Source organism: Delphinapterus leucas, chromosome 14, assembly GCF_059928025.1.
Source record: "Delphinapterus leucas isolate spDelLeu-1000000601 "Yukka" chromosome 14, BTC_Dleu_Yukka2, whole genome shotgun sequence".
Lineage (NCBI taxonomy): Eukaryota > Metazoa > Chordata > Mammalia > Artiodactyla > Monodontidae > Delphinapterus > Delphinapterus leucas.
In genome coordinates this window covers 813,819-841,594 of record NC_143142.1, presented here as the reverse complement: position 1 = coordinate 841,594, position 27,776 = coordinate 813,819, and the positions used below count along the sequence as shown (strand labels likewise).

Here is a 27,776-nt window from a genome sequence, read left to right as displayed (position 1 = left end):
CCACGTGTGTAACAGCTTTGCTGAGCATTATGACTCCTTTTAGTGAGTTATTGAACTTGAGGGTGGCCTTGGGGGGTCCCCCGAACCGCACCAGGGCTGCCCAGGCGCTCAGAGCTAAACGCCAGCAGCTGTGCTGACCCTGCTGGTGGGCAACTTAGTTCATCCTCCAAAAGTCAGGACACAACGGGGGCTTTCAGAAATCGACTCGCACTCAAACACATGCACACGCACACGCGTGCACACACACTCACACACCCTCAGAGCCCCTGACTCATTCAGGTCTGTGGCCGTCACATCTCGGCACCACCTGCGTTGTTATTTACTTTGTATGTTTCTCCAAATTGGCCTGTTTTACACCTAAATGCATTTTTTAAATTCAAAACGGCACCTTTATTTCGTCGCTGCAAATGGAAAGCAGCACCACTTATGCTAAATCAACAGTAACCATGAAAATGAAACAGCGCCATCACGAGCCGCGGTGGTCAAGGCGGGGGGGGAGCCGCCTGCTCCAGGCTCTCTGGGTATAATGCGACAGAAATGGAGTCACGAGACAGCCTAACCTCCCACTCTGCAGCTCAGGTCAGCCAGTTCCCACCACGCATCCCGGCTGCGGCTAGAGCACGGAACCTGGGCAGACGCGCTGGTCCCCGCACCCCTGCAGGCCCCAGCACTCCCTGGTGCGGCCACGCGCTCACTGCCAGCCCTGCCCCAGCGCCCTAGAAACTCGTTTCTGGGCATCTCACCTCACTCCTCGCACAGCAAGCCCTCAAGCTTGGAGGAACAGGGAGTCTGTGAGAACCTCTCCCTGGTCCTCCCTGGGCTGGGGTAGCCCCGAGGCCCTGTGTCCCCAGTGGAGCTGATCCGCAGCCGACCACCTGTACCCGCAACGATGATGCACCTTCTCGTGCTCCGGGCCCTTCCCTGTCAGCCTTCCCACCCCCTCCCAGGGCTTCTGGGACCACTTCCCAAACCAGAGTCCTGTCTCAGAAGCCACAACTGGAAGAGAGGCAAACCAAGACAGGCGCTAAAAGGAGACACTCCCCCGCACCCCCCACCCACCTTTCCTTGAAGGCTGCTCCGCGGACTCAGGACTCAGAGCGGCAACTCTGCCCACACGGCTGCCCGGCCCAGCCCAGCCCTGCACTGCAGCCCCTGCCAGGAAGAAGGTGCTGCTGAAAGTGTTTTCCTGTTCCAGGCTGCCAGCTGCAGGCAGGGCCACAGAAAGGAGCCTGGCTGCATGTCCAGGGTGCAGGCGCCCTGCTCGGCAGAAGTTAGTAAAGCAATGAGGTCCACTCAACACGGAGTTTTGTTCCAGTCTCGCCTCTGCTTTACTACAGGATGCAGTGATCTGAGACCAGGAGTCCTGAGTGACCAGAAGGCGAGGCACAGCCATCGAGGGGTCTGACTTTTCTGACGAATCAACTGCTGTGGCTTTGGGAATGGGGGGGACAGGGGTTTACAGGCAAGTGACAGAAATGGAATGCCTTTTAGACACGGGCGATGCTCATTTCAAGCAGAACCTCCACCCACCATCACGGCTCCTGCACCAAAAGCGGGAGGACAAACGCATTTGGCAGAGACTATGCTTCAAGCTGTGTCACTTGTCACTTGTGTCATTTGTATAAGTGGTCGCACCTGGAGCATCGGCGATGGCACTGCCCAGCTTCCTGGGCAGCGCCGTCCCTGAGCAGCCTCATTCCTGTACTGGGCACCTGCAGAAGATGCCCATGGCCGAGAGCAGAGAAACCGGAGAAGAGAAGACGGATGGGGGGTGCCCCACCTGCCAGGGCACCCCTCCCTCCGCTCTGCCTGTCCAGCAGATCCTGTGAACATCTGGGTGCCAGGAGCCCAGGCCTGCGGGGGGCTGCCTGGAGGTGTCTGTGGGAGGGGCAGCGTACTCACTTTTTGGGCCTGTAGTCAGGGATGGTCCTGTCCAGGGAGATGCGGTCGCTGAGCTGTGCGTTGTACCCGTATTCCTCGAACTTGCCCTCTGTCTCCTGGCTGTCGTCACGCAGTGTGGCCGCCATGCCGCCCTGGCCCAGGCCGCCCGGCCCCTCCACCAGACCGATGGGCTTGGCGAGCCCTGGCGGAAAGGAGAAAAGAGGGGGTCAGGCATGTCCCAGGACCTACCGTGTCCTTCCCCCGCCCTTCTCCCAGCCTCACCCTAAAAGGCCCTTTTCTCAGGTGCAAACTCTGCAAATTCCTCACATACTGCAGGATTCCAGCTCTAGGACATTGCAGGAAAGGCAAAGCTATGGAGACAGTAAAAAGATCAGTGGTTGCCGGGGTTTGTGGGGAGGGATGACTAGGCAGAGCACAGAGGATTTTTAGGGCAGTGAAGCTACTCTGTATCATTCTGTAATGGTGGGTACATGTCCATATACAGTTGTCCGAACCCAGAGCAAGTACGGCACCGAGAGTGAACCCTCATGTAAACTGCGGACTTTCAGTGATTATGATGCGTCAGTGCAGGTTCATTAATTGTAACAAATATACCACATTAATGCAAGGTGTTAATAACAGGAGAAACTGGGCCGGGGCTAGGCTACATGGGAACTCTCTGTACCCGCCACTCAACATTTCTATAAACCCAAAACTGTTCTAAGAAGCAAAAGCTATTTTTAAAAAATATTTACTTATTTATTTTGGCTGCCCCGGGTCTTCATTGCCGCGGGGTCTTTAGCTGTGGCATGCGAACTCTTAGTTGCGGCATGCATGAGGGATCTAGTTCCCTGACCAGGGATTGAACCCGGGCCCCCTGCATTGGGAGCAAGGAGTCTTAGCCACTGGACCACCAGGGAACTCCCATGGGTTTTTTAAAAATATAAAATAAAAATAAATTAACTTAAAAAATGCAAAGCAGCTGCCCCACGTGCTCACCAATCCTTGAAGTTGTTGGTCTTCATAATTTAAACTAATTGTACATCCACACAATGGAACGCTACTTTGGGATAAAAACAAAGGAACTACCAAATATGCAACAATCTGGATGAGTCTCAAAAGCATTATGTTGAGCGAGAAGCCTCCAAAGACACAGAGGAAAACACATGTACGACTCTATTTACAAAATTGGAAGAACAGAGGAAGCTACTCTATGGTGACAGCAGCGAGAGCAGGGGCCACCGGGGTGGAAGGTGGCATTGGCTGAAAAGGAGCCCTCCCGGGATGACCAGGGTGTGTGTGCATGTGTGGGTGCCTGAGAAGGTCAGGCCAGGCCAAGGGAGTGTTTTCTGGAATGTTCTGTTTGGTCACTTGTGCCAGGAGAGGAGACACCATCCCCCTGATGCCAGGGACCAGAGCAGTGCCAATCTAGCAACGACAACACCCCTTGCTCTCTCTGGGATGGATGAGTCTGGGGCATCTTGGTTTTGGGAGTGAGGTCCGGGGAGCAGAAGTTTAAGCCAGAAAGAGTTGGGATGAATTCCCATCCCAGAGATGCAGTTATTATCTTCCACAGAGAAGTCTCTGGTCCTAGCTCAGGCCACTAGAAGTATAAACTCAGGGAAATATCTAACATTGATGTCATACGCTGCCCCACACTGGGTACCAGGATCTTCTTTTGTGACACCCTCTCCCTCCTTAGGTTTTTAAATTAGTTAAACAAGGAGGCCACTTGGCTGGGGGATCTAATACACGGCCTATATGCAAACAAACCCAAACCTCAGCCTGTGAATGCCTCAAGGCTACGAAATGGAAACCCAACCACACACAGCCAATCACACACAGAGAATCACAGCCAATCACACACAGCCAATCACAGACACCCACACACAGCCAATCACACAGAGCTAACCACACACAGCCAATCTCAGCCAATCACAGCCAACCACTCACAGCTGGGCTTTAAGCCATACCAGTTAACGATCACTTTTGCTTTGCTTCAGCGCTTAATCTATACTTTCTCCAGCTGCTATGGGTGGGGCGCTCCTAAGCACTTCCAGTTCTAGGTTGCCCCATTCTAATCAATTTTTGTCCAAATATAATCCTTTTTGTTTGTTTTTTGGCTGGCAGTGCGCATGCGGGATCCCAATCAGGGACCAAACCCACGCCCGCCTGCAGTGGAAGCCTGGAGACCTAACCTCTGGACCACCAGGGAGTTCCCATGTCCAATATAATCTTAAAATTTGCAATATGCCTCAGTTTGTCTTTTAGCGGTTCCCAGCGAGGGCGGGGGGGGGGGAGCCGACCTCCATCCTCCACACAGCCGGGGGCTCCTCTGATCACCAGAGCCAAGGCCGCAGGCTCCAGGGACCACCCCCCTCCCCCAGTTCCCAGACCAGGGATCAAACCCGCGCCCCTGCATTGGGAGCACAGAGTCTTAACCACTGGACCCCCAGGGAAGTCCTGGGAATACTCCATTGTAAATGACAAATGTAGCGTTGGTATCTATGTAGGACTGAAGGATACTCACTGGATGTAAAATTGAAAAATCACATGACACAAATCACTTATCTTAATACTGCTATATATATATATATATATATATATATATATATATATATATATATGTATAATCATGCTGTTTTTAAACGTCTGTACTGTACTTGCAGTTTCTTTGAAAGGTTTGTAAATAGACGTCTCCCACAGGCAAATGTGCTTCCAAACCTGAAGAGAGAGTCTCACTGCTCGTGGCAGCCCAGCCTCAGAGTGCGTTCAGGTGGCCAGAGGGCAGGGGTTGCCCCGGGTGGGACCGCCTGCTGCAGCCGGGCCCCGGCAGCGTGGCTGAGACCATCACGCCAGGTTCCGCTTACGATAGGAAAATATGCACATGTTGAGAAATTCAAACCACCCAGAAAAAGCTATAAAATGAAGAGCTAGCGCTTCCTGTGCTCTCTCCCTCTCTCCAAAGGAAATGACTTTTTCTGGTTTTAGGCCTTCCCATTTTGCCCACTGTGGACACGCAGAGTAATTTTATGGGTCTAGTTTTTGTCAGCCAGAGACTATTTCCCTTGACTTCCTGGCATGAAAGATGAGGATTTAGTCCATTTCCCCTACCGCCTACATCCCGCTCCTGCCTCCCTTGATTTTTCTTAGCTATGTTATTATTTTTAGCTGTTCTGGTGGTTACTTTTGTGACCTTAAAAGGAACACTTAAGGCTCTATTTCTGGAAGTATCAACTTTAGCTGCTGTCTATGGACTCCTTACCAGGTTACAGGAGAAATTAACATACTCCTGGGATTGCTGTTCAATGGGTATAAAGTTTCAGTTATATATATTTGTTCCAGGGATACACACACACACACACCTCTGAATAAACTTAGAGCTCTGCTGTACAACACCGTGCCTGGTTAACAATCCTGTATTGTGCACTTAAAAATGTGTTAAGAGGTCATATCTCATGTTCAGTGTTCTTACCACAATATAAATAAATAAAATGTTGAATCGCAAAAGAAAAAGAAAAGACATTAACATACTTCCTTTGCGTCTCCCGCTTAGCTGCGCCATCCCTTTTATGGTGTCAAAGATCATTTGTAACATCTACATTTTGCTCTGTAACTGCGACTGGGCTTTCCACAGATTTGTCCATGGGTTGATTCCAAAACGAGAGAGGAGTCCACATTTGCCACACTGTGATTATGTTAATATTATTCACTGTGGAGACAAGCAATGAGGGCCCATGAGGACTGAAGTGGAATTCTATCACTAACTCAACCCGTGCACTTAGTGAAGAATTTCCAAATGTCAAGGCAGTATTGATTGCTTTTGTGATACTCTGTTAATTTCCCCGAAGTATGCATATTTTGGTTTGCTTTAGGTTTGCAACTTGACTTTCCGTACAGCTTTTTAAGATGAACGTATAAGAATGCTAAAAGTAGCTAGCATGTGTCCTTTAGATACCAGCACATTCATTCCCCACAACACCCCTGTGAGGTAGGGCTATAATTCACCCCATTTTGCAGATGAGTTAACTGAGGCACAGAGAGGTCCAGTGACCTGCTCAAGGTCACACAGTTTGCAAGCACCAGAACCTGCATCTGTGCGCAGGCGATGTGGCACCAAGGGAAGGCACTTCACTGTTGTGTGCGGCTGACTCTCCCAGGAGCTTCCGAATCACCTGCCTCGTGAGACAGGGTCCAGTTTCCTCTTGCAGACATTCCTCACGGAAGAGCTGGGACTAGAGTGAGGTGCCTGGGGTGCAAGATTCAAGGAGACGCTCGCCTTCAGGGTCCCCATCCCTCAAAGCCCTCCACGACTTTGCTTCTTGAATCAGCCATTTGCCAGGTGCCCACGTCCGCAAATGACCACAAAACACCGCTGCGGACGTGCTGGTGGGACCAGCTGGACACTGGCCATCGCTGGAACCAAAGCCCCGGGAGCCTTGTCCGTGCTCTTCATTGCTGATCTCCCAGCAGCCACAGAGCCCGGAGGGACGTGAGCTGGGAGAGTGGATGGAGAATGAATGACTGCGTCCGACGGACAGAGAGGGTGGGCAGGGAGCCAGCACGCCAACCCCAAGGGGCTGTACCCCTGAGACACTCTCCTGCTGGGCCCTGGAGGCGGGGGCTCCGCGGAGCAACAGCTGCCCTTAGATGGCTGTTCTCAAACGTGGGCAGCGACCCCTGGAGGACACAGAATGCAGGCGCCCACCCGGAGCATCTGATTCCGCAGGTCCGGGGTGGGCCGGAGAACTGGCACCTCTGAGAAGCTCCCAGGGCATGATGCTGCCGGCTGGGGACCCCACTCGGAGGACCTCTGCCGTGGAACAGGCGCTCACCGCCTTTCACCCCGCCACGAGTACAAGACGCACTGCAGGCGAGAACATGGTGCACACCCGGCCTTTGGGCTCCAGTGGGGCTGGAAGCAAGGGGAGGATCCTGGGTCGGCACCTTCTGGGCCTCACCCTGGGCCCTCTTGGCTCTGTGGAGATGGCCGACCCAGAGGAGGCTGCAGCGGCTCTCAGAGGCTGGCCCCCCAGAGCACCCTTGCGGGGAGGCAAGGGGTCAGAGCTGCCCGCCGCGGGTCTCTGATAGCCCCCGTCGCAGTCTCCAGAGCAGTAAAGACATGTAACCGCTCGCCTGATTGAGAACCCACGGATCTCGTTTCGTTTTCAAGGAAAAGTCGCGCACATCGGTGCTTCCCCGCAGGGTTCCCGGAGCTCTCATCCCACCTTTTTTCTCGTGTCCCAGCGTTGACTCACATCTCTTCTCCCAAAGAATTCCTTCTAAGAGGCGGGATTGATTGGTACCCCCGGGAAATGAGGGCAAACGGAGAGAGAAGAAAATTGTCAAGATTAAAGATGGCTCGGCCGTTACTGCAGGGTCTGAGGCCCACTAAACCGATGGCCAGGTAGGGCCTGCCAAGGCCTGCTGGAGCCACGCCTGCAACTGGGCTTTTGTCCTCACATCTCTCAGCTCCTGGCATCACCAAGCAGCCCGCAGGGGGTGGGGCCGGGGGTGGGGCCGGGATGGGGCCTGGGGCGGGTTTGGGGCTGGGGTGGGCCGGGGGAGCGGGGCTGGGGCCAGGGGGGGCGCCGGAGGTGGGGCCGGGGGTGGGGCGGGGCCGGGGCCGGGGTGGGGCAGGGGCGGGGCTGGGGCCGGAGGGCTGGGGGTGGGGGTGTGGGGAGGCAGCAAAGTGCCCTCGTTCCTGCCCTGCCTCTTGGGGCTCCCGCTCCAATTAGCCAGCCTCGGTGCGAGGGCCCCTGAAAGAGCAAGAAACCAGATTCTCCAGACGGTTCTGGGTTGAACTGTGGCCCCCAGAGATACGCCCAAGCCCTGACGCTTGGGTCCCATGGGTGCAAACTTATTTGGATATAGGCCTTTGCAGATGTAGTCAATTACAATGAGGGCATCCTGAATTGGAGTGGGTTCTAACCCAATGACTTGAGCCCCTTAAAAGAAGAAGGAATTTTGGACACAGACACACACAGAGAAGATGGCCATGAGACCACAGAGGCGGTGTTGGGAGTGATGTGGCCACGAGCGCAGGACACCTGGGGCCACCAGGAGCTGGAAGAGGCAGGAAGGACCCTCCCCTGGAGCCTCCAGAGGGAGCGTGGCCCTGCACACACGTTGGCTGCAAGGTTTCTGGCCTCCAGAACCGTGAGGGAACGAATGACTCTTGTTTCAGCCACCCGCTTGTGGTGCTTTGTTAGGGTGGCCCCAGGAAACGAACACACAGACCCACCACTCACACCGCCCACTGGGATGTGACCTGCAGCCAGTGGATCCTGAGAACTGCACGTGCCAAGGTGCAGCATCCCTCACATCCGATGGACGCTCAGGCCATCGTCAGGCTGACCTGCGCGGATGTGGGTGCAGATTCCAGAGGCACCGGCTTCCTTAACAGGAGCAGAGGGGTTGTTTTTCCTGTTTGAAACCCTCCACCTCCTCCTCCAGTGGAGGGTGCAGCAAACTTGTCATTTCGTCCTTGAATAGCCATGATTTTGAGAACAATGGGAAATTTGCATTCATTAGCTCGGAAACTTCTGTCGGACAGCTTTTCTGACAAAAGAAACAAAGCCAGCATCCTCAACGCAGTTCTGGGACTGGAGGTCAGAGCCGACGTTCGCCGCACTGGCCCGCCCATGCCAGGCACTGCCCACACCTGCTTCCATTACTCCCCACGGACCCTTCTATGCCAGGCGCCTTCATCTCCCCACTTCTCGGAGGAGACCACCGAGGCTCGCCATGGCCACAGAGCCAGGAGGTGGCGAGCCCAGCCTCTTAGCCACGTGCTGTAAACTTCAAAGCATCTCAAAGAAGCTTCTTAGAGGGGACTCAGAAAGGTCACCAGCTTTTCACTTTGACATCAAGGACATTTTAATTACAATTACTTGTCACTATTACTACCATCTCATGAAAGGAAGGTCCTGCACTACACCCTGGGCAGGAAGGATGCATCCTCATGGTAGCATTTTAGTGAAATACACCTGGCTTCCATTTTGCCCAGGCAGGTGGGGGCGCGGGGGTGAGCTTCAGGCCCACACTACAGGTGAGCCACAGGAGGCTCTCCCAGCACCTGCTGGTCCACGGTGCTCCTGGTCGCACACTTCCCCTCCAGGCAGGTAAGGGGCTCCCTCTGTGGGTAGGGGGGGAAATGCCAGTCAAGGTTAGAGGCAGGGATGGTGCTGGGAACACCCACAGTCAGCATGGCACGGGGCCCGACCAGGTGACGGTGGATAACAGATGCAGCCACGTCACAGCATCCAGACTGAACACAAGCCCTGGTCGGGAGACCTATGGAGCCCCTCTGCACACCCACAGGGGCCTCACATCTCTCCCAAAAGATGAGCTGCCAACTGGCATTCAGGGAGCTTCTCCAGCTCAGTGGGAATCGGACAACCCAGACTTCCCTGGCGCCCACTGGCTCCCCGCTTCTGCATTGCCCTTGGGGAGGGGCCGGGGGGGGCACCAAGGGGCAATTCTGCATCCTGCTTTCGCTGCCACTTAAAGTTATTGTCAGTGTCTCCTACGCTCTTATATGTGACTCGGTAATAATTATAATTAATAATCACCTTTTAAAGCACCACGATATTTAAACATTTACTTAACAGTTCCTATGTGCTTGTACATTTACTTATTTATTTATTTTATGCATTTAGGTTTGTTTCCTTATTTCAGATATTGAACTACTGGGTCAAGGATAAAATATTTTTGTGGATCTTGGTGCCAAATCACTTTCCAGAAAGTTTAGATTTGTTTTATATTGTTGCCAGCAATATATGTTCTTACTTCTCTAATTAGAAAGTGCATTTCTTCTGATTGAAAAGATCATAAATACTTATTGCAGAAAATTCTGAAGCCACACACACACACACACACACACGCCCACAGGACTACCCAGGGTCTCACTCCACAGGGAAAACCAATACCGGTATTTCAGTGCTCTAGATTATTTCTATAAGATTGTCTATAATAGTTTCAACTAAGTTTAATAAATACACATGATGCATATACAAGTCTGCATTCTGCTCTTATCACTACGTCCTAAGCATTTTCTTATGTCACAAAAATTCTGCGTAAGCGTAACTTTTTATGACTGCGAACATAAAATCTCATCTTGTGGCTGTACCATTTATTCCTTCAACCATTCATTAAAAATATATGAAGCATCTCAAATGCCAGGATCCGTGCCAGGTGCTGTGCGTAGGTTCCCGGGGGAACAGGCACAATGCCTGCCCTCAAGGGGCTCACTGTCCGGGCAGGAGACAGTCACACAAACGCAATCGTGGGCCAGTGTGCTGAGGTCAGCCACGCTCACGGGAAGACACAGGGCAGCTGCCCCCGCAGCCTGGGGTTGGGGGTTCAGACACGGCCTCCTGGAGCCTCTGGGGAGCTTTCTGAACCTGCAGGAAAGGGGCCCACGGAAGGGCCAGGAACACTAACCATCGGGTGGAGGGGGCTCAGAGGGGCCTGTGCTGAGTCTGACGGTCTGGCGGTGGCGTCCAGGTGGGAGGGGATGAAGGCTCCCTGCGGGCAAGGTGGCCTGTGGGCATGGGTGACCCAGTGCCTTCCCTCCCTCTCTCTCCCCCCGACCTCAGCAGACCCTCTCTGGTTCTTTCAGGAACCGGCCCTCTCCATGGCTGTCACCCATGTGGCCTGCCTTCTCCGCCACAGGGTTCCAATGAGACACTTCATCCCCTGGACACTGGCCAACGGTGGGCATGTGCCCCAGGAAGATTAATAAGCAGGAGACACAGCCCCCTCCTCTGATGTCTTGAGCACCAAGAATAAGGGCTTTGAGGGCCGTCTTGGTCTCCACAAAGGGAGGCTGCCCGTTCAGGTGTTCTCCATCCCAGCCCGGGTGGGTGGCCCACTCAGGTGCACTCCAGCCCAGCCCAGGTAAACAGGAGCTGAGTTGGCCAAGGCAGAACAGGGCCTGAGGCCCCAGCACAGAGGCCTGGTGGGTGGGTGGCTCTCCCAGGGGCCCAGATAGCTGGGAGCCCAGGCGGAGGGGGCAGAGGTGGGTCCCGAGCTGTAGGAAGCAAGTCGTCAAGGTCGGGTGGAAAGCAAGGCTCCGAGGGGCAGGCACAACTCAAGACCCTTTCCAAATCCAAAGTCCCAGCATGCTCCTACTGATGGAGTGCCCATCGGGGTGCCCACTGCTTCCAGAACATTCTCTGCTCTGCTGCTCTGGCCCAGAGCCCGAGGGGACACCTCTGGTGAAACGCATTTGGCTTCAGAGGCAACAATTTGACTTTCCAGAGGTAAAGTGTCTTCCGTTTGAGGGCCTGGGTGAACCGTCTCAAATTCATCATCTCTGCGGTAACTGGCAGGGATCGTGCACTTATGTGAAAGACCGCCGATCGCCCACAGCAATTCTGCTTTTATGGAATAATCATTTGAAGTTCCTTTCCCACGACCTGAGGGAGCACACTTTTCTAATTACAAGAGATAATTTGGAAGACGCAGTGGCGAGGAGATATCTCTATCCGAGCGCGGGTGGGAGACCCTATTCACGCGGGGGGCAGGGGACTGACTCTGGGTTGGAAGGCAGGACAGCAGGAAGGTGCAACTGAGGAGACGACTCAGGAGCTGAGGGGAGGAATTTGGAGCCCGTTTCCTGGATGCTTTCTCTTGTTGTGCCCTGAGAAAAGTGACGATGGCATTTCATGATAAATAGGGACTGTCGTTCGGCATGTGTCATAGGGCAATAGGGAGGGGTGGGGACTGTGGTGAGTGGGTGCACACATCCCACCTGCAGGGACTACTGCTCCAGATCTAACAGGTCCAAAGACATCAGATCTTCTAGACTTTCGAGAGGAAGCAGCAGTACAGATTCATCTCTCTGCATATCAGCAACTCATTCATATTTTGGAAAAAAATCTCATAAGTTAAGTAGCAAATAGGGTCTCTATCTGTTAGTTAGCCAAGACCGGTGTGGTGGGCTAATAGCTCTCAAAGATAGCGGGTTCTAATCCCCAGAACCTGTGGACACATTGCCTTAAATGGTAAACGGGACTTTGCAGGTGGGATTAAGTTAAGACCCCTGAGATGGGCAGAGATGGGTTACCCAGGAGGGCCCTAAACGCCATCACAAGTGTCCCTGAATGGAGAGGGTTGGGGGAGGTTTGACAGAGACAGAGAGGGAGCCCTGTGACGTGGAGACTCAGCGGGCAGCGAAGGCGGGAAGGATCCTCCCCTGGAGCCTTCGGAGAGCGTGGCTCTGCCCACACCCCGACCGTAGCCCAGGGAAACCCATTTTGGGCTCCTGACCTCCGGAACTGTGAGAGAACAAATCTGCGCGGTGTTAAGTCCCCAGCACGTGAGTTGTCACCGCAGCTCCAGGAAATGAACTCGACAGACAAAGCTGCTGCAACAGCAGGGGAAGCTAATGTCCTGGGCGGCTCCTCTCTCGCTCCTCTGCCCTGCGGCCCTGATGTCCCCAGGATGTGGCAGGGGACCAGGCAGAGCGCTTGCTGGAGACCTGCCCGCCAAGGTGGGGAGGCCCCCAGAGCTGGGGTCTTGGGATGGTCTGCTCTCACCAGCCCTTGCCAGTAGCCCTGGGCTGGGCAGTCGAAACCCTTTCATCTGCCGTCAGCACACGTGAGCCGTGGTGCCCCAGGGATGGCGGGAGCACAGATTGTCAGACCCGGAGGTTTGGGGGGTGGAGAGGCGGAAGGCGTCTGCTGAGGGGCCACATGAGCTGGTGGAGGCAGGGCCAGGCGTGGAGTCCAGGCGCCCGGGTACACTGGCCCAGGAGTCCAGGTGCTCTGGAGATGAGCCCTGGCCCGGGGATTCTCCAGCTGCTGGGCACCTCAGAACCTCAGGGCAGCCGGCTAGAGTACAGGTGCCTGGGTTCTGAGGTGCCCGGCAGCTGGACACGCCTCGGGACCCTCGGGCGCTGACCCTCAGCTAATGCGGACGGTCCGGACCCTGCAGAGGACCAGCCAACAGGAGGAACCAGCGGGGCTAGAGCGGGGATGAAGCCCCAGAGGTGCTGCTGTGGGTCCTGGTGTTTTCCCCACGTGGTGCTCTTGGAAATCAGGTTTCACGTGGAAGCCTGACTCCAGCTTTCTGGAAGGATCTGGCATGCTGGCCGCACGGGCCTGCTTCTCCACAGGGCAGCGATGGGCTGCAGCCGAGAGCTCCACCCCCGCCCCAGGCAGGGCCTCTGCTCTCTCGCCCTCCCTGCAGGTTTTGCACGGTGCCCTGGAGGTCGAGAGGTTGTGCCCCTGGTTTAGATGGATGGAGAGGGGTGCTGGGTTGAATGGTGGCCCCAAAGGCGTTGTCCAGAAGGAACCTGTGAAAGTAGCCTTATTTGGAAAAAGGGTCTTTGCAGATGTAACTAAGGTAAGGACTTTGGATGAAATCATCGGGATGAGGGTGGGTCTTAAATGCAACAACCTGCGTCCTTACAATTTAGAGAGACACTTACAGAAGGAGAAGCCACATGATGAGGGAGAGAGAGATTGGAATTAGGCGTCTACAAGCCAAGGACTGCCGAGGATTGCCGGGGGCACGAGAAGCTGGGCAGAGGCCTGGAACAGACGTCCTCAGAGCCTCCAGGAGGGATCAGCCTGCCAACACTTTGATTTCACACTTCCGGCCTCCAGGACTGTGAAAGAAGAAATTCCTGTTGTTTAAAACTACCCTGTTTGCAGTCATTTGTTATAGCGGCCCCAGGAAGCTCATAGGAGAGGGAAGGAGGAGGGGGAGGGGGAGAGGGAGGGGTGGGTAGGAGGGTGACAAGGGCCAGCTGCACACCCTGTGGTTGCTTGGCCAGCATCTATTCTCTCCATCCTTTCTATTAGTAGAACCTCAATTTGTCTTGGAGAGAAATGCATTCAGCTAAAAGGCTCGCCTCCCTGGGCTGACCTTGCAGCTAGGAGTGGCATGTGACCAAAATCTGGTCAATAAAATTTAAATGGCATTCGCTGGGTGGAATTTCTGGGAAACGTGTCTAAAAGGCGCAGAGACTCAGCTGGTATATGTGGGGTTTGTTTTTGGTTTTTGCCTTTTATCTACAGCCCTTCCCCCTTTCTCCTACCTGGAACTAGGACTCAATGTCTGGGGCTGGAGCAGCCGTCGTGTGACCATGAGGTGGAATGCCACACGAGAGGAAGGGGGGAGCTGCAATTCAAATGGGGTTGGGCTCTCGAGGACATCTACCAGCCTCGGGATGTCATGTTCACAAGAAAAACAAAGCACAGTGCAGCTAGGTCATGTCAGCTGGGGTTTCGTCAGGACTCTGAATTCTTCACCCAGAGAGGCAAGGCGGTTCAAGTTAGGAATAAGAGGACACTGCAACAAGAAAGGCCAAGCCGCCTCCCCCAGCCAGTGGCCTCCCACCCAAGGAGGACTTGGCTGCCCACCCTGAGCTGAGAGCCTTCCTGGGACGTGGATGGAGCCGCCAGCTCCCGAGGACCACCCCCCGGAACATCCTCTCCCGAGAAGAGTCATTTCACACTTGGCCAACCCACTCCTTCCAGCACAGAAACCTGGGCTATGTGGGCGACTGCAATTTTTCAACTTGGAAGGAAGCGTGGCTTTCAAGCTTCCAGCTTCTCTTTGAATCACCGATTTCCATCTGTCATAGTGACTTAAGCCAATATTCTGAGAGAGGGAACAGCCCAAATGGAGAGGCTGCCGGTCACAAGATAATCTGAGAGGAAGAAGCAGAATGAAGACACCTTTGGGAACCGGGTTGGACAGGCCCGTGAGGTACGGCCTCGGTGTTGGGACACCCCTGGGGACACACGGCTGCTGGCGGCCTAGAGAAGGGGACTCCGTCAGCAGGGTCCCCATAGGGACAGGACAGGCCAGTCGGACTGACCCACCGCCCTAAAACCACTAAGATTTAAAACAAAGTAACAAAATCAATCGTGAAAAAGCACTAAGTATCTGACAAGACGGGAAGAAATTACTGGGATGAGCGTGAAGAACACTGGAGATCTGGGAGATGAATCCAGGACTTGCTTTTTCCCCGGAGGATGTTCTGAACTCTGTGGACTTGGGGGCACAGGGGGAAGGAAGTCAGAGGGCCAGACGGACCCCCGTGTGGGGCATACAGCCTCTGGGAGGCCTGGGGAACGGCGCAGATACAGATCCTGCCCGTCCAGGCCTCCAATGAGGCCACAACTCCGTGTTTCCTGACGATGACCAGCACGCAGCAAACACACCAGGACACTCGAGAGAACAGAGACAGGCTTCAGACGGGCACTGCCGGGTTGTGGGTCCTCACGCTGCCCTCGGATCAAAGAGGCCCTCAGTCCCCTCTCCTAACATCACCCAGCAAGCGGGACTCCACAGTGCGCAGTGGAGAAATCCCCCGTCACCTGCCCGTCACCTGCCCGTCACCTGCCGGGCTCTAGGTGGTGTCCTTCCAGTGCCCGTGACCTTGGGGTTGGGGGGATGAGGGGTGGCAACGGTGGCCCCGGCTTCCCTCTTTTCTTCCCATATGAGAACTTAGGCTGATTTAATGTGCCTGATTATTAATTTTGATGATTACAAAGAGGAGATTAAAGCGAGAGCCCCTGGTTCGCCTTCGAAGATAACGTCCCTCCCAGCTTCAGTTTTAGCCACTCTCTCCAAACACAACGGCTAATTTCATTACAGACAGGTCTTTTAAGATTCCCTGGGGACCCAAACCAATAACATATTGTCAATAGTGGGAAGACAGACTGCCCTTCTGAAACTATGAAGCCATGAATATTTTGCAGGACGTGGCAATACCTGTAAAATATATTCTCACTGAGACTAATATGGTATTTGATAAATCTTCATACATAATACTCATGTTCAACTAATATGAATATTTATGGGGCCAAAGCCTGGGAGATAAGGGATGACTGGAAACATCTGGCGAAATGCGCTTCCTAGCTCCTTCACTTTGTAAAGCACATGGGCAGTGGAATGTCCCTCGGCCAGCTCTTGGGCCAACGTGCCCCAAATTTGGGCCTGATCACTGCTGGGGAGTGGGTACGGGGGACATTTGGGCGTCCTGTCCCTTCAGTGGTGACCTGGCTCTGAGCGAAGCTGCCCAAGGATGTCAGGGTGGCTGGGGCCCGAACTTCCCCACGCCCACCGCATCGGGCTCCGGTCCCGACGGCAGAATCTCCCGGGAAATGCTTGTCCCGTAGGCCAGCCCTGCTCTGGGGGTCACAGGCAGGAGGAGACCTCAGAGCCCACACTCAGGTCCCCAGGGAGCCGAGAGTCTGGGCAGCCCAGAGAGTGAGCCTGGCTCTGTGCCCCTAGCCCCACTGGACAGGTACAGAGGGCCTGGCCCCACCCTGGGCCTAGCTGCTGACATCCTGGGGCAGGGGCTGCCCGCCTTACTCAGGCTAGAGCCCCAGGACCTTGTGCATAGTAGGTGCTTATGAATGAATGCATGAAGGCACATATGCATGAATGAAGGGGCCACTGCAGGGCGCCCACCGAAGGAAACGGAACTGGAGCCAGGGGTGTTGCCCCCATGCTCCGTCTGGAGAGAGTGTCCCTCCAGACAAAGAATGATGGACGAGCGTAAGAGCTCACACTGACTCTGAAGATGCAGAGCGCCCCACGGCGTGGTACCCCCAGCTCAGTCAGCTTGGCCTTCGTGACAACACCACTGACAGGGGGCCTAACAGCAGACATCTATTTCTCACGGTTCTGGAGGCTGGAAGTCCAGATCAAGATAGCAGTTTGGTTCCTGATGAGAACCCTCTCCCTGCCTTGCAGATGGCGGCCTCCCTGCTACGCCCTCAGGGGTCCCTTCCTCGGTGTGTGCACGCAGAGAGAATGAGATCCCCGACCTCCTCTTCTTACGAGGCCACTAATCCCATCATGGGGGCCACGCTTATGACCTCACCTCCCCCTAACCACATCCCAGAGGCCCCACCTCCTGACACCAGCCCACTGGGATTAGGGCTCCAACATAGGAATTTGGGGAACACAGACATTTAGTCCATTGCATTCCACCACTGGCCCCCCAAATTCATATCCTTCTCTCATGCAAAATACACTCAGTCCTTCCCAACAACCCCAAAAGCCTTAATCCGCTCTGGCATCAACTAGGAAGTCTCAACTCAAGGGCTTCTCTAAATGTGTATCAGCCACTCACGTCCCCTCAGACCTGAGCCCCTGGACAGCTGTGGCGCCGGGCTCTCCAGGACCCAGAGCCAGGCGGGGGCCGAGTCCGGCGTCTCATTTTGCTCCTGGTCTGACCCCACCCCCTCCCCCCTAAATAAAGCTGGAATGTGTTTGAGTTGGAGGCTGGAGCGAAGCCACCAAGATTCAAACCCCACCTTCACCCGCGTCCTAACTTCAGGCGAGACGCTCAGCCTTCGTGTGCCCCCCTCGGGGTGAAGGGGGCAGAGCCCCCATCCCAGGGCTGCTGTGGGGCTGAACGAGGTGGCGCGCGTGACACCCAGGACGACGGGCGCTTGTGTTGTTTGTCCTCGAATGTCTCCTGACACAGGGGCCATTCGCATTTCCCCGCCGTTTGGGTTTCTCTCCCCCACGTTTAGCATCCCAGCCACTCCCACCAAGACAGGAGAGTCATGGGCCCACCGTCAAGTGCCTTCGAGAAGACCCGAGGGCAGAGTGGCGCAGGTGCAGCCAGACGTGGGCAGGTACGGCGACCACAGTTACGTGGTGCGGGCTGAGGCGGGAACGGAGGGCTGGGCGAGGCTGCAGTAGGCAGACCAGCTCCTGCTCGGGGATGGTCTGCAGGCTCCAATCTGCAGATCCGCTGCGAGCCGGGCTGGCTGCCGAGTCAGGACAGATCAGACCGGCAGTGGCTGTCCCCGACCCACCCTCAGAATTGCCCTCGATGGCTCCAAGTTCACCGAACACAGCTCTGTGGCCTCCTGGCTCCTCGCTAGCGCTGGGATGAAGTGAGACCAGGAAGAGGGCTGGGGACCTGTGGTACCCACCGGCCCGAGGGGGTTCCCTCTAATTCCCAGAGGCCACTCCAGCCGCAGGGCCCCAGGTCGGGGGAAGAGTCCTGGGCCCAGAAGAGCTGCCTTTCCGGAGGGAGGTGGGGTGCAGCGTGAAGACACCTGCCCTAAGTGGCGCTGACTGAGGATCAGCAGGTCCCTGCTTCTTGGGTCCTTCTGACCCCACAGGCCACCAGGTCAGGAACAGAGATGCCAGCCCTTCCAGCAGCGGAGGGACCTTGGAGGCGAGGAGGTGAAGGCCTAGAGCTTAGCAGTTGACTTCCGCGGGTCTCAGAGCCACGTGAATTTTCTCTGGGTAGCTCTCTGGACACACTCGCTCCCAGCTGCCAGGAGTCTGCTCTGACATCTGCAGCCCGGGAGGGAGCACGTGCCTCACAGCCCTGTTCGCGGGGGCAGCAAGGGCTTCCTGCAGCCCCAGGCAGTGCCCAGCGCTCTTTGACTGTGCCACAGGGTGGGGCCGCCCTTACACCAGGACCACGCCGGATACGAGGCTGTCTTCCTCACACCTGCGCCAGGCCAGCTGTTCATCTCCACAAGGGTGCGCGGGGCCCCCACCTTCCTGGGTCTCTGTCCTCCTCCAGCCATTCCAGATGCCTGTCCCGCTTCCTCACTGCTTGGCTTTGCACCCTCTATGGGGTCTCCTCCCATATTCATTCATCCATAATCCATCCACCTCCCCACCCATTCCCCTGTCCACTCAAACATCCTCCCTCCCTCCCTCCCTCCCTCCCTCCAACCATAAATCCATCCATCCATCCAGTGAACATTTATTGAGAAACTATTATGTGTCAGGCATCATGCTAGCCATCTGTCCAAATTCTGCCTCATTTCAATTCTTTTCCTTCCATTGTCTTTGCTCACATTTCTGAGGACCTATTATGTGTCAGGCACTTTCACATGCATCATCTTGTCTAGTCGCCTCAAAATCCTTTCATGGGGCTTCCCTGGTGGCGCAGTTGTTGAGAGTCCGCCTGCCGAGGCAGGGGATGCGGGTTCATGCCCTGGTCCGGGAAGATCCCACGTGCCGTGGAGCGGCTGGGGCCGTGAGCCATGGCCACTGAGCCTGCGCGTCTGGAGCCTGTGCTCCGCGACCGGAGAGGCCACAGCAGTGAGAGGCCCGCGCACCGCAAAAAAAAAAAAAAAAAAAAAAAAGAAATCCTTTCATGGAAGGATGATCACCCTCCCCATTTCACAGATGGGAAAACCGTGGCTCAGCGAGGGGAACTGACCTGCCACGGTCTCCCAGTTGGGGTTTGGGTCATCTCTCCAACTCCAGTGTGCAGCTTCAAACTCCTCTCCTTCCAGGAAGCCCTCCTGACCTTCAACACAGCCCGTCAGCACCGTGCTTTCTTGTCACTCACACTCACTGCCTTAGAGAACAGAGAATGCCAGGCAGCTGCCTCCCCGCTACCGGGCTGTAAACTCTCAGAGGAAGGCGCCCAGGCTCTGAGCTCTGGGCACCCCGTCCTGTGCTCTGCAAGCAGCCAGCGTTGGTTCTGTGAACAAAGTGTGAACTGGATGAAACCACCTCCCTGATCCCCACTCCCCAGCTTCCTGTGGATGCCTGGGGGCCATGCGTTTTTCTGCAGGGGTGGGGCTGCATCAGAAAGGGACCCACAGGGCTGGCGGAGTCGGTGGAGGGAAGGTCAGGGGACTGTGGACAAGCGGAAAAGAGAGCTGGAGCTCTCAGCCAAGTCAGCTGAGCGAGACCCACGCGCCAGGCATCGCCCAAGAGCTCACATGCTTCCCTCACTTACTTCTCACAGTGATACAGGGAGATAATCAGTATTTCATCCCATTTTACAGGTGAAGAAACTGAGAGCAAGGCTGTGAAGGAAGCTGCCCAAGGCTGCAGGGAGCAGGGCTGCTTACCCAGGTGGTCTGGCTCTGCAGCCACATTTTAGCTGCAAAGCTCTGCTCCACCAAGGAAGGTAAGCTTTTCTCCTTCCCTGCGTCCACTGCTAAGAGCTCAAGCACATGGAATATTAACACATTTTCCACAGTCTGCTCACATAGTGTGAAAATAGTCCCTTGCATAACCCAGGCACTTTCTGTTACTTTCTTTCTCTGAAATGAAATCGAGGCTTGCTGGGTTTCAGATGCAGGCTGCGCCCAGAGCTGGCTTTGACTGGACTGTATCCTGTTAAAAGTACAAGCAGTCCTTTTCGCTCTAGCCGGAGGCATAAGCCCTCACCACCGAGCTGACCAGGCTGATGTCTCCCAGTCCATCCCCAGGGGGGCGGTCCAGGGCAGGGACCCTGGCGCCAGCGTGCCGGGGTCCAAATCCCACCACTACCGTCCCCGCTGGGACGTCAGCCCCGAGAGGCAGGAACCCGTGCCTCAGTCACTCCTGACTCGGCATCAGGAACACGTGAGGAGTGAAAAACACACGGATAAAGGAGATTTTCCATCATTCCAGAGAGGGAGAGCTTCCGCCTGCAGGGGAGTTTCCGAGGACCCCTCTCGCCATGAATCGGCCTTACCCCTCCCTCCTTTGACACCTGGCCAACCTCCCTTCAAGGGTACCTGTGCTTTTTGAGAGCAGAACAGAGAAGCTGACCAAACTGTTCCAAGACCTGGATCCCATCTGGGAATGTCCTCAGTGGGACATCGGATATGGAAATGGATAGAGACTTTTTTTTGTCGAGTTTCCAGCCAATGAAGGATAAGCTGTCCTTTCAGAATACGGTGCCGAAACTTTGAAATATGCAGATTGCTGAGCTGAATTGTAAATGCAATCACTTAGCCCCGGCACACTCCCGAGGCGGGGATCACCGCCTGCATGAATTATTCCTAGAAGCGCCGGCCCACTAGATCTGCAGACAGAAGTCTGCGGATAGAGCCAGCCCAGGTGAGGTCCGCTCCTCCCAAGGGAATTACGTGAGGGGTGTTTATCTCAGGGTGAAGCATCCCTGCCTCTCGTCCCCTGAAAATGCCAAGGCCCAGGTCTGCACAGCGCTAACCTCTGTGACCGGAAGTGGCCTCGGTTGTTCTGACTCACCAGTGGTCAGTTGGGGTCAGAGCCAGACCAGCAGGCAGAGGATCACAGGCAAAGAAGAGGAAAAAAAGCAAAACCAACGCGCTCTTAGTCTTCTCAGGGTGAGTGAAATGTAATTGCAGGCAGCTCCAGCGGAGGAGAAGGGAAAAGGTGATTCTTGTCAAACACCCCGCTGGCCGAGGCTGTGTGAAGCCTGGGCTCCAGTTGGGAGCACCAAGTATTTTCTCACTTTCTGTAGTAAATCAACAACAGTGGGGGAGATGTGAGACGGATGCAGGGGGATAAGGCCACTCAATTAATGACCCGGAGCGGGGGGAAGGGCCAACCAGTTAAATGCTGCCACTTTGAAGCAAGACCTGCCAGGACCCGTGATTAAATCCCAAACAGACTGCAGCTGTTCTTTCAGCCACGGTGGCTTTGACTGTTGGGATGGGCAATGCAGGACATTTTAGCTCGTAAAGCAGATTGAGGGAGGATGGAGATGGATGAACTCAAGCTGGAAAGGCCCCGGAACCAGCGGGGAGCTACTCCTGGAATTAAAACTCACAATGAACAGGGGAAGCTTTGTGATGAAATGTACATGCCCTACAGGTGGAATGTGGTCTTCAAAATGGAGCTACTCATGCACAGAAGGGGCTCGGAAACCCCTCCTGAGAAGTCGGCTCTCAGGGGTGGGCGGGCTGGTACAGGAGTGCCACGGAGGCAAGGGGTGGTCCAGTGACGCGGCCAGCCCCCCTCCGGCCTCAAGAACCTTCCATGCACTTCTCAGACTCCCACCCAGCCCCTTCTCCACGGCGCTCTCCTGCAGGCTCCACCCAGGTGTGTCGCGTAAACGGTACTGACGAGGCATCCTCCCAGTGCCACAGTTTGAGGCACTTGCTGTCCTCATGTGGCTTGTGCTCTCGTGTGACGTCTGAATCCCCGTCGCAGGTGGGGAAACCTTGGACGCCTCCCCAGATTCAGCTTCTCAGCTGTGGCATCTGCCTACTGCCGAAGCAAGAACCACAGCATGGGAAGACGGCTGCACGAGGAGACACTTGCTCCCTCTGTGGCCCGAGAGTCCAAGGGAAATGCCTTCTCTCCACCCTTCTGCTTCTCACCTTCCCCCGGGGGCCTCCCAGCCACAGCTCCTACAGGCTTCGATTATTAAAACTCACGGTGTTCAGACTCTTGGTAGGATTTCAGCTTCCCGATCTGAAACCTGGGCCCCGCCGCAGCGGAGGCAGCCTCGGGGACACACGCCCCTTGGCAACATGACAGCCCAGCTCCCCACTCTTCCCACCCCCTTCCTCCATGCCCGCAGCCCCCGTACCATCCCCTCTGCTGCTCTGATGCAGACCCGGGCTTCCCAAAGTGTGAGGTCGGAACCCTGGCAGGACCGGCACACAGGATAGGATTGTTGGCAGAAGATGAACACGGTGTTAAACAGCATTGACTCGCGCCATGCGACTTATCCCCTTTTAAAGTCTGCCTCGATCTCCCGATTTCTTCAAGGAGAAAGTCTTGGTCTCATGCCAATATATCCCCCATACTCGAGAATCTCCCTTTTAACAAAGAGAGGGCAGGCTTCCGGCTCAGAGCCTCTGGTGACAGCTGCATCACGGTGGAATTAAAGGGCATGATTTTGTTTTCATTGCGTTCATTCACGTAGTCCCCTCCTGCTTATGGGTACAGTGGTGATTTGCCTTTTAAAATAAATTTATTCTAAACAAAACAATTGTTTAGAGAAAGAGCCGCTCACTCGCTCAGCCAACAGATGTTTATAAGGCACAAACTATACGCAGGGCGCCTCCCTAACCCTTGGCATCTAGAGCTGTGAGTAAAACAGACGCAAATTCCCACCCTGAGATGAATGGCAGAGCAGGTGTTGTGCACAAATCTGGTGAAACAGTACCAGTCTTATGTGAATGTCTCTAGTTTGAGAGACAGCAGGGCCAGCAAGTACCTGTTCCCAGTGGAGGGGAGTGACGTTGGCAGGGCTGGCGGGAGGGGGCCTGCACCTGAGATGTCCAAGGCCATTGCCTGGTAGACCACAACTGGACCTTCTGTTATTTTAACTTGAACTTTTAATAAGTGCAGAAATGTAGATCATTCTGAAGCGAGTATGCTTTTAGCAGCTGCCATCACTAACTTTCTAAACAACCTGGGGCAAGTCCTGCTGTCTCACTGGCCCTCAGCTTTTCCATCTGTACAATGGGCCCATGGCGTTGACTTCTGACTGTAATGGCTTTGACCTCTGACTGTAAAGCACTTGGGCTGGGGTGGGTCTGGTTAGAGGGAATTAACGCACATGTGTCTGAATTTTAAAAACCAACCAACCAACCCAAATGGAAACCCTCCCATCCCATCCCCAGCTTGAATTCAGCCTCTGCTCCTAAGGGGTCATAAGAAGGCAGAAGGGCTTGAACATACAATCAACTGAATGGGACTCTCTTTCCCTTCTCACTGAGTTTAGAGGTTCTCCAATTCCACTTTCGAAAGACTCGCTGTGCCAGTTGCAGGCAACGGAACCAGGGATGCTGTATTTTATGTGCAATTTAAGATATTCAGAAGGATGATTTTTGTCTATAAACATTTTTTCTTGCCTTGAGCACTGAATTTAGAAGCAAACTCTCGTGTACATACAGGATGTGACTACACTGCATTTCCTTAAAGAATATTTTCCCCCGGGTCCTGTGAATTTGAATCTACACACACTACTTAATAAGTCTTTGCTGAGGTCAACAAGACATCTCAAGTAAAGGTCACTGGACCGGCTAAAGAAAGGGTGTGGGGAGAGCTGGGGAGAATACCCTGCCTCTGGGCCCTGCTCCCGGGGACAGCCTTTCCTTCCCACCAGCTCCTTCAAGCCAGGAGAGGTATTTCTAGAAAGCAGTCAAAGCAAAGGAAATATAAGCAATTAATCAATTTTGTTTGGGTTTCTCCCTCTCCTTTCTAAACTCAGCTGAATTAGTGTCGAGTAGAAACTCCAGGAATCCATTTCATATTTCTTGGATCTAAAACACAACAGACACTAGTGCAAAGGGCAGCGGCTCGCCTCTTCCAGGAAGCATTCTCTTTGCCGTGCTTCAACACCCTTTAACACGGGAACCGGTGCCAGTTTGAAGGGGTGAGCGCTGCTTTCACACAGCTTCTTGTGAACAAAGGTCAGCCCCACTCCTGCACTGTCCTATCCTTAGGGACCGACCTGGGCTGAGTGTTAGATTGGGGCTCTCTTGTCATTTCCAGGAACAAATACTGAATGACCCCTGGGTAAGATGCTATGCTAGGCACATGGCCTAAGAGAGGGATGCAAGACGGATTCATCAAAGAGAGTGGGGTTGGGGGGAGTGGACAGAGGGACAGAAGAGTTGGAGGAAGGGGTGGGTAAAGAAAGGAGAAGGAGGGCTTCCCTGGTGGCGCAGTGGTTGGGAGTCCGCCTGCCAATGCAGGGGACGTGGGTTCGTGCCCTGGTCCGGGAAGATCCCACGTGCCACGGAGCGGCTGGGCCCGTGAGCCATGGCCGCTGAGCCTGCGCGTCCGGAGCCTGTGCTCCGCAATGGGAGAGGCCACAACAGTGAGAGGCCCGCGTACTGCAAAAAAAAAAAGAAAAAAAGAAAGGAGAAGGAGAGAGGGACATTGATGACGAGGAAGAGACTTGCTGAAGGGAAGAGGAGGAAAGATTTTAAAAAGAAGAAAGGAGAAAGGGTGGGAGGAGGGGGAAGAGGGAAGCGAGGGGAAGGGAGAGAGGAAGGAGGGAGAAGCCGGGAGACAGGAGAGGGAGAGGCTGGGGTGGGCCTGGGGATAACACTCCACTTTCCCGAAACCCTTCATCATCTCCCATCAGTGTCGGGAAAGTCGGTCGAAGGTCTTGGCTTTTTCTGCCTCCAAGAATCCTGGTCCCTTCTCACCCTGAAGGGTGGGGAGAACGGCTCTCGGTGCTGAGCTGGCCGTCATGATGTGACAACCCGACACACTGCCAGTGTTTTTATATAATCCTCTGGTTTCCCCATAAAACAGACCATAACACCCTGGCAAGTATACTTCAATAAAGCTGTGTGCTATTACTGGGGCACGCCGCCTTCCCAGAGATGAATCACTGCCAGAATGGTCAAATGGCAGTTGAACCAAACTTTTCTCCCCTCGTGGCTTCAGCTGAGCAGGAGAGATCAGAAAAGCCACGGAGCCCACCAAAAGTACCTCCAGAGAAAAACCAGGAGTTCGCGGGTGGTGAGAAGGTGCTTGGGAAGCCAGAGGATGCTCTGCCTTCCCCGAGCAGGTGGGCACGGCTGCGGACAACTCCTGCGTTCCGGGTGTCACCAAGCCTCAGGTTCAGAGCCGCTGCTCCGAGGCCGGCTGGGCCTCCAGAAGAAAGTCCTGAGATGACCCTCACATCGGGCGGGCGCCATGCAGAACAGGCCCTGCCTGTGCAAGCTGACTCCCAGATAGCTCCTGCCAGAGCCTGTTGCTGACGCTGCCTGAGGGGCGTTGCTGGGTCCACTGATGCAGAAACCAGAACAGCACAGGGCAGAGGGCCCACGAGTGAGGTAGGCACTAACTTTCCTCCTTCCTCCTTGTACCTCGGCACCGAGTGAACCGACGGGGGAGCAGTCGCTTTCTTCTGCTCCGCTGCATCCCCAAGTGGAAAAGTACTCCCCCCCTTCCCCTCACCCTCCTTGACTCCCACTCTGACTCTCAGGGTGACCCACACCTGCTTGGGATGAAACAAGGCGCCCACCTCCAGGAGCTGGGCTTCCTGTAGAAGCTTCCAAGGACTCCAGGGTCCATCTGGGTAACTTAACACCTGCCAAGCCCCTGCTAGGCACTGGAGTCTCTTCATCCACGAGCCACAGGCTCACGGCCTCAGACGTGGCCCACGACTCTTTGTGGAGTGAGCCCCGAGCATCCCCAGGACAGGGGGCTGAACGGGCCCAGTGGCCGGGGGTACCTTTCTCCACCAACATTTAAAGGACACCTCTGAAGGGCAGTGCCACCACCCCACCTCTCTGCACTTCCTCCCCGAGGGAGGGGAGTGAGTCCTGGCTAAGCCCCGATGCGCCACATCTCCCAGGGCATCACAGCTCTTGTCCTGGGCACCGCCTGCTCTTAACGCAGGCCCTACAACCTCTAGAAGTTCTTTCACATCCCCTCGGGGGACAAGGCGGATTCCCCTCATGTGTGCTGGGGGGAGGGGGGACGGTACGCAAGGGTCCACTGGGCGAGTGAATGCGTGTGTGGCCAAGCAGGCCAGTGCCCTCTGCCACACGGAGCCTTCATCGCCTTTGGTCTCCTGCCTAATTCCCTGCCAAGAAACAGGAGTTCGACCCCAGCCCTGGTTGGCCATCGGGCCCCTGGGGTCCTCGGAGGTTTTAGCGGTCGGGCGCAGTGCAGCGTCCCAAGCACGGGGACGCTTCCCCCCTGCCCAGCGCCTCTGTCCCGAGCGGGGCGCTGGCTCGGCTCACCGTTCAGCTGGGTGTAGACCACCTCCTCCAGGTGGTCGAGGCGTTGCAGGATGGCCTCGCGCTCCGCCAGCGCGCCCACCGTGGCGTGCCGGCTGCGCACCCGGCGGTCGGCGCTGCGCACGATCTGCACCGGCCCCTCTGAGCGGTCCTGCAGGCGGCAGTACACCGAGAAGAGGATGATGCCCACGAACACCAGGATGTTGACCGTCAGCAAAGTTTTGATCTTCCTGGCCACCGCCATGAACGCGGCTGGAAGCTGGGGGCTGCCTCACCCGCGGGGCATCCCCGTGGGCCCGGCGGCCGCAGGAGCCTCCGTCTGGCCCGCTGCTTCGGGGACCATGAGCCAGCCCGGCTTGCCGCGGGCTGGGGGCTGCGGACCCGCTGCGCGCTCTGTCGCCTGTCCCCGGGAGCTGTCCCTTCAGCACCGCCCGCGCCGGCTCAGCACGCCCCTCCGCCTCCCGGGTTCCCCACGCGCAGGGGCTGCCCGGGGCCGCGGATGCAGGGGGCACCCGGCATCCTCTGCAGAGGGGCGCGGCCCAGTCTCGGGGGCGGCGGGGCGGGCCTCGGGGCCCGGAGAAACGACGGAGGTGCGGGCCGGCAGGCGCTCGGCTGGCGTGCGGCTCCTGCCCTCCCCGCCGCCACGGCGCCGGTGCGGAGTGACGCGGCCGCCCAGCTCATCAGCATGCAAGCGGGGCCCGCACCCTCCCCCGCAGGCCCACCCTCCCGGGACGCCCCCTCCGGGACCACCCTCCCCTCACCTCACCTCCCCTGCGGGGCGCAAGGTCCGGCGCGCGCTCCCGGCGCCCGAGCAGGGTGGGGCGGGGCCTCGCGCTCAGGGTACCCCGACCAAGGGCATCCGGGCGGGGGCGGGGGGGTGCGGAGCACGCGCGCAGTCTCTCTCCACGCCCCCTCCCCAGACTTGACCGACCGAAGCGGGGTCCTGGGGAGCGCCTGCTCAAGGCGGTGTAGTCCGCGCGGATGAGCAGGGGTAGGCGGGGGCGTCTTTATGAGGAGAAGCGGGGACAGTAGGGTCAAAGCCACCTCGGTGGCTCGTCTCCCCCTTCCCTAGGCCAAACTGAATCTACTCCCGGCCTCCCTCCCCTTGCCCCTCTCTGGGGCTGAAGGCTGGGGAAAGTTGAGCCCAAGGACGGGTGGGCCGCGCTTGAGAGTCGGTGGTACCTAGGGGCACCTCCAGGCGGAACTGCGAAACCCACCAGGAGGGGGAAAAGGCGCAGACCCCTGGGCATCGGGTGCTCCAGGTCGGGGTCCTCAGACCTCAGGGGAGAGCAAACCCGGCTCACCGCGTCTCCATTCCCATCTCTAATCTAGCCCCAAGCTCGCGTTTTATAGATGAGACAGCCGGGCTCCGTTGGAAACTGAGCGGCCAGAGGCAAGGGGTTCTGTCGACTTCACGCTGTCTCGCCAGTGCCTCATGTTTACTTGGTGCTCAGTAAATACTTGTTGAGTGAATAATTGTGGGAACACGCATTAAGAGCTGGCTTTGTGGGGCTTCCC

The 27,776-nt window shown here is 55.9% G+C and overlaps 1 protein-coding gene across 1 annotated transcript in view; it reads right to left on the bottom strand.

The window, feature by feature from the left end:
* GALNT9 (polypeptide N-acetylgalactosaminyltransferase 9) overlaps positions 1-26,502 on the bottom strand; it is a 90,845-nt gene extending 64,343 nt beyond the window's left edge. Inside the window, exons 1-2 of the mRNA XM_022597937.3 lie at positions 26,262-26,502; positions 1,903-2,083 (exon numbers count right to left, since the gene is read on the bottom strand). Coding sequence (XP_022453645.1) covers positions 1,903-2,083; positions 26,262-26,502 — 422 coding nt within the window. The remainder of the gene's footprint in view (positions 1-1,902; positions 2,084-26,261) is intronic.
* Positions 26,503-27,776: the final 1,274 nt, after the last annotated feature.